Below are 6,831 nucleotides of genomic sequence, written 5' to 3'. Positions count from 1 at the left end.
CACTTAAGCTACCACACATAGATGGATTATCAAAGATTGCCAAGTTAAATTTTCCTCCTAACTGGTGATGTGAGAAAGTACCTACCTGACTCATTGGTAATGTGAGAGCTTTCTATTTATAAATGTTAAATAAATTAAACATACACATCCAGGTTGTACATCTTTTACATGATCTAGTTGATGACAGAAACAGGTGTGGACAGTGTTGGTCTGCTTGGGGGTCAGGTGCGGCTCTGATGTTGAATTATGATATTATACAATGTTGTTGTTTAGGTATAATTTATAATGAAAAGCAGAGTTGACCAAGTGTAAGACAAACACGATATGATATGACCCACAAGTAGATGATAATATTAACCAGTTATAACCCACAAGTAGATGATAATGTTAACAGTTATAACCCACAAGTAGATGATAATGTTAACAGTTATAACCCACAAGTAGATGATAATGTTAACAGTTATAACCCACAAGTAGATGATAATGTTAACAGTTGGTAACCCATGCTAGATGAGATAATGTTAATAGTTATAACCCACAAGTAGATGATAATGTTAACAGTTATAACCCACAAGAGATGGTAATGTTAATAGTTATAACTCATAAGTAGATGATAATGTTAATAGTTATAACCCACAAGTAGATGATAATGTTAACAGTTATAACCCACAAGTATATGTGATAATGCTAATAAGTTATAAACTCACAAGTTAGATGGTAATGTTAACAGTTATAACTCATTAAGTGATGATAATATAATGGGTTATAACTCAATAAGTAGATGATAATGTTAACAGTTATAACCTACAAGTAGATGATAATGTTAATAAAGAACCTTAATAAGTGGATGATAATGTTAATAGTTATAACCTACAAGTGATAGATAATGTTACCAGTTATAACTCACAAGTAGATGGGTAATGTTAACAGTTATAACCTACAAGTAGATGATAATGTTAACCAGTTATAATCGCCATAGATGATAATGTTAACAGTTATAACCTCCACAAGTAGAGATGATAATGTTAATAAAGTTATAACCCATACAGATGATAATGCTAACAGTTATAACTCACAAGTAGATGATAATGTTAACAGTTATAACCCACAAGTAGATGATAATGTTAACAGTTATAACCCACAAGTAGATGATAATGTTAACAGTTATAACCCACAAGTAGATGATAATGTTAACAGTTATAACCCACAAGTAGATGATAATGTTAACAGTTATAACCCACAAGTAGATGATAATGTTAACAGTTATAACCCACAAGTAGATGATAATGTTAACAGTTATAACCCACAAGTAGATGGTAATGTTAACAGTTATAACCCACAAGTAGATGATAATGTTAACCAGTTATAACTCACAAGTAGATGATAATGTTAACAGTTATAACCCACAAGTAGATGATAATGTTAACAGTTATAACCCACAAGTAGATGATAATGTTAACAGTTATAACTCACAAGTAGATGATAATGTTAACAATTATAACTCACAAGTAGATGATAATGTTAACAAGTTATAACCCACAAGTAGATGATAATGTTAACAGTTATAACCCACAAGTAGATGATAATGTTAACAGTTATAACCCACAAGTAGATGATAATGTTAACAGTTATAACCCACAAGTAGATGATAATGTTAACAGTTATAACCCACAAGTAGATGGTAATGTTAACAGTTATAACCCACAAGTAGATGATAATGTTAACAGTTATAACCCACAAGTAGATGATAATGTTGACAGTTATAACCCACGCCTCCCTCCTCCCCTCCCACACTCCCTCCTCCCTCCCCGCCTCCCTCCTCCCCTCCCACGCCTCCCTCCTCCCTCCCACGCCTCCCCTCCCCTCCCGCCTCCCTCCTCCCCCTCCCCACCTCCCTCCCCTCCCACCTCCCTCCCTCCCTCCCACGCCTCCCCTCCTCCCCTCCCCACCTCCCTCCCTTCCCTCCCCCTCCCTCCTCCCTCTCCCTCCCTCCCTCCCTCCTCCTCCTCCCTCCCTCCTCCTCCCCTCCCCTCCCTCCCCTCCCTCCTCCCCTCCTCTCCCCCTCCCTCCTCCCCTCCTCCTCCCCTCCTCCCCTCCCTCCTCCATCCCCCCTCCTCCTCCCCTCCCCTCCTCTCCTCCCCTCCCCTCCTCCCCTCCTCCCTCTTCTTCCCCCCCTCCTCCTCCTCCTCCCCCCTCCCCCGTCCCCCTCCCCTTCCCTCCCCTCCTCCCCTCCCCCTTCCCTCTCCTCCCCTTCCCCGTCCCCCTCCTCCCTCCCCTCCCCGTCCTCCTCCCCCTCCCCCCGTCCTCCCTCCCCTCCTCCCCCTCCCCCGTCCTCCTCCCCTCCTCCTCCCGCAACATCTCTCTCTACTTTACTGTTAAACTTCCTGCGATAGTGAAGCTTTGGGGAGGAGGAGGAGGAGGGCAGTAGAGGGCAGGAAGGAGGACAGCTCTGATCGATAACTCTTTCCGGCCGTAACACATTAACTGGCCCCGTAAACACCCCAGGTCATGTTACAACACCTTAACTTGTTGGTTAGGTTAGTTTATGACGTAACAACAACATGGCTACGTACATATAATGAGGACAAAGATAGTCTTGTAACAACACCTGATTACATTATACCGGACGGTGGTTCACGGGGACATAACTAATATTAAACTATTTATTTATTTATTAGTGAAGCTCAATTACCCGTTCGTGTTTACATCCCTGGCGATGATAGAACGTAAAGTTATAGAGAAGAACGCCTCAGTGTGGTGACTGACACGAGCTAGACCTCACAATCTCTCTCGACCGCCGGTAATACACTCTCTTTGTCTCATCTATGTCACACAGGTATAGAGAATATGACAGTAACATATGACAGTAACATATGACAGTAACATATGACAGTAACATATGACAGTAACATATGAGCATCAAGACAAAAGCCTCAGAAATAATTATAACACCAAATTATTGACTCGACTGTTATCTTGTTAATCAAATATTTGTAATTTGTTGGTAAAACTGTTGATATTATATATCTTTATATACACTTATCATAATAAATAATAATAATAATGGTAATAAAAATAATAATAATAATAATAATAATAATAATAATAATAATAATAATAATAATAATAATAATAATAATAATAATAACTGACTCACTTAAGCTACCACACATAAATGGATTCTCAAAGGTTGCCAAGTTAAATTTTCCTCCTAACTGGTGATGTGAGAACGTGTGTGACGGATTGACCCCCAAATGACACTACGGGATACTTGAGAACTGCTAACACCGCCAGAACTGCTGTACCATCCTCACTACTGTATTAGCGCCACTAGACGAGCTCTCCTAACCTGTCACCATCATTAGCGCCACTACACGAGGCTCTCCCTAACCTGTCACCATCATTAGCGCCACTACACGAGGCTCTCCCTAACCTGTCACCATCATTAGCTACACAAGCCTCTCCCTAACCTGTCACCATCATTAGCGCCACTACACGAGGCTCTCCTAACCTGTCACCATCATTAGTGCCACTACGAGCCTCTCCTAACCTGTCACCATCATTAGCGCCACCACACGAGCCTCCCTAACCTGTCACCATCATTAGTGCCACTACACGAGCCTCTCCTAACCTGTCACCATCATTAGCGCCACTACACGAGCATCTCCCTAACCTGTCACCATCGTGGCACCACACGAGGCTCTCCTAACCTGTCACCATCATTAGCGCCACTGGGCTCTCCCTAACCTTATCATTAGTGCCACTACAGCCTCTCCTAACCTGTCACCATCATTATACGGCTCTCTAACCTGTCACCATCATTACACTACACAGGCTCTCCTAACCTGTCACCATCATTAGCGCACTACGAGGCTCTCCTAACCTGTCACCATCATTAGTGCCACTAAGGCTCTCCCTAACCTGTCTACATCATTAGCGCCACTACACAGGCTCTCCCTAACCTTATTATTATTATTATTATTATTTATTATTATTATTATTATTATTATTATTATTGTTATTATTATTATTATTGTGTTATTATTGTTATTATTATTATTATTATTATTATTATTATTATTATTATTATTATTATTATTATTATTATTATTATTATTGTTATTATTATTATTGATTATTGTTATTATTATTATTATTATATTATTATTATTGTTATTATTGTTATTATTATTATTATTATTATTATTATTATTATTGTTATTATTATTATTATTATTATTATTATTATTATTATTGTTATTTATTATTATTATTGTTATTGTTATTATTATTATTATTATTATTATTATTATTATTATTGTTATTATTATTATAATTGTTATCATTATTATTATTTATTATTATTGTTATTTTATTATTATTATTATTGTTATTATTATTATTGTTATTATTATAATTGTTATCTTATTATTATTATTATTGTTATTATTATTATTGTTATTATTATTATTATTATTATTATTATTGTTATTATTGTTATTATTATTTATTATTATTATTATTATTATTATTATTATTATTATTATTATTATTATTATTGTTGTTGTTGTTATTATCATTATTATTATTATCATTATTATTATTATTATTATTATTAATATTATTATTATTATTATATTTTCGCCCTTAGGCGAATAAGTGATTGTCGTCCTGTAGTAGATTCACACACATCACAAGCAACCTCCCCCCACCCCTTGTCCCAACACATTGCTGTCAGTGAGACAACAGAGGGAGCCACACTGTGTGAGGAGACAACACAGGAGCCACACTGTGAGGAGATAACAGAGGAGCCACAGTGTGAGGAGATAACAGAGGGAGCCACACTGTGAGGAGACAACACAGGAGCCACACTGTGTGAGGAGATAACAGAGGGAGCCACAGTGTGTGAGGAGATAACAGAGGAGCCACACTGTGGAGGAGACAACACAGGAGCCACATGTGTGAGGAGACAACAGAGGAGCCACACTGTGTGAGGAGATAACAGAGGAGCCACACTGTGTGAGGAGACAACACAGGAGCCACACTGTGTGAGGAGACAACAGAGGAGCGCCACTGTGTGAGGAGATAACAGAGGAGCGCCACTGTGTGAGGAGATAACAGAGGGAGCCACACTGTGTGAGGAGACAACACAGGAGCCACACTGTGTGAGGAGACACAGAGGGAGCCACTGTGTGGAGAGATAACAGGGAGCCACACTGTGTGAGGAGACAACACAGAGCCACACACTGTGAGGAGACAACAGAGGAGCCACACTGTGTGAGGAGATAACAGAGGGAGCCACACTGTGTGAGGAGATAACAGAGGGAGCCACACTGTGTGAGGAGAAACACAGGGACACACTGTGTGAGGGAGATAACAGAGGAGCCACACTGTGAGGAGACAACAGAGAGCCACACTGTGTGAGGAGATAACAGGAGAGCCACACTGTGGAGGAGACAACAGAGGGAGCCACACTGTGAGGAGACAACAGAGGGAGCCACACTGTGTGAGGAGACAACAGAGGAGCCACACTGTGTGAGGAGACACAGAGGAGCCACACCTGTGAGGAGATAACAGGGAGCCACACTGTGTGGAGGAGACAACAGAGGGACACACTGTGTGAGGAGACAACAGAGGAGCCACACTGTGAGGAGACAACAGAGGAGCCACACTGTGAGGAGACAACAGAGGAGCCACACTGTGTGAGGAGACAACAGAGGAGCCACACGTGGAGGAGACAACAGAGGAGCCACACTGTGTGAGGACAACAGAGGGAGCCACACTGTGTGAGGAGACAACAGAGGAGCCACACTGTGAGGAGACAACAGAGGAGCCCACTGTGTGAGGAGACAACAGAGGAGCCACACTGTGTGAGGAGACAACAGGAGGGACACTGTGTGAGGAGACAACAGAGAGCCACACTGTGTGAGGAGATAACAGAGGGAGCCACACTGTGAGGAGATACGAGGAGCCACACTGTGTGAGGAGACAACAGAGGAGCCACACCTGTGTGAGGAGATAACAGAGGGAGCCACACTGTGTGAGGAGACAACAGAGGAGCCACTGTGAGGAGATACAGAGGGAGCCACACTGTGTGAGGAGACAACAGAGGGAGCACACTGTGTGAGGAGATAACAGGAGCCACACTGTGTGAGGAGACAACAGAGGAGCCACACTGTGTGAGGAGACAACAGAGGAGCCACACTGTGTGAGGAGACAACAGGGAGCCACACTGGGGTGAGGAGAACAGAGGAGCCACACTGTGTGAGGAGACAACAGAGGGAGCCACACTGTGTGAGGAGACAACAGAGGGAGCCACACTGTGTGAGGAGACAACAGAGGGAGCCACACTGTGTGAGGAGATAACAGAGGGAGCCACACTGTGAGGGAGACAACAGAGGAGCCACACTGTGAGGAGATAACAGAGGAGCCACACTGTGTGAGAGGAGACAACAGAGGGACACACTGTGTGAGGAGACAACAGAGGAGCCACACTGTGTGAGGAGACAACAGAGGAGCCACACTGTGAGGAGATAACAGAGGGAGCCACACTGTGTGAGGAGACAACAGAGGGAGCCACACTGGTGAGGAGACAACAGAGGAGCCACACTGTGTGAGGAGATAACAGAGGAGCCACACTGTGTGAGGAGACAACAGAGGAGCCACACTGTGTGAGGAGACAACACAGGGAGCCACACTGTGAGAGGAGACAACACAGGAGCCACACTGTGTGAGGAGATAGAGGGCCACACTGTGTGAGGAGACAACAGAGAGGGAGCCACACTGTGTGAGGAGACAACAGAGAGGGAGCCACACTGTGTGGAGGAGACA

General features: G+C 42.4%; 1 protein-coding gene across 1 annotated transcript; it reads left to right on the top strand.

Moving 5' to 3' along the window:
- The first annotated feature begins 344 nt into the window (after positions 1–344).
- Positions 345–1,369, top strand: LOC121879317 (insoluble matrix shell protein 4-like). The gene is made up of 2 exons (XM_042385923.1): positions 345–492; positions 1,050–1,369. The coding sequence occupies exons 1-2, from the start codon at positions 345–347 to the stop codon at positions 1,367–1,369; spliced, it is 468 nt and encodes a 155-aa protein (XP_042241857.1).
- The last annotated feature ends 5,462 nt before the right edge of the window (positions 1,370–6,831 follow it).

This window comes from Homarus americanus, unplaced genomic scaffold (genome assembly GCF_018991925.1).
Source record: "Homarus americanus isolate GMGI-L3 unplaced genomic scaffold, GMGI_Hamer_2.0 scaffold16894, whole genome shotgun sequence".
Taxonomy (NCBI): domain Eukaryota; kingdom Metazoa; phylum Arthropoda; class Malacostraca; order Decapoda; family Nephropidae; genus Homarus; species Homarus americanus.
This window is presented reverse-complemented; position numbering and strand designations above follow the sequence as displayed.

What these genes read in the sequence shown, in the direction of transcription:
- LOC121879317 (XM_042385923.1), top strand. Translation starts at nt 345, where the DNA reads ATGATAATATTAACCAGTTATAACCCACAAGTAGATGATAATGTTAAC. An exon ending in AGTAGATGATAATGTTAACA is followed by an intron (nt 493 to 1,049) that starts GTTGGTAACCCA and finishes TAACCCATACAG; the next exon opens with ATGATAATGCTAACAGTTAT.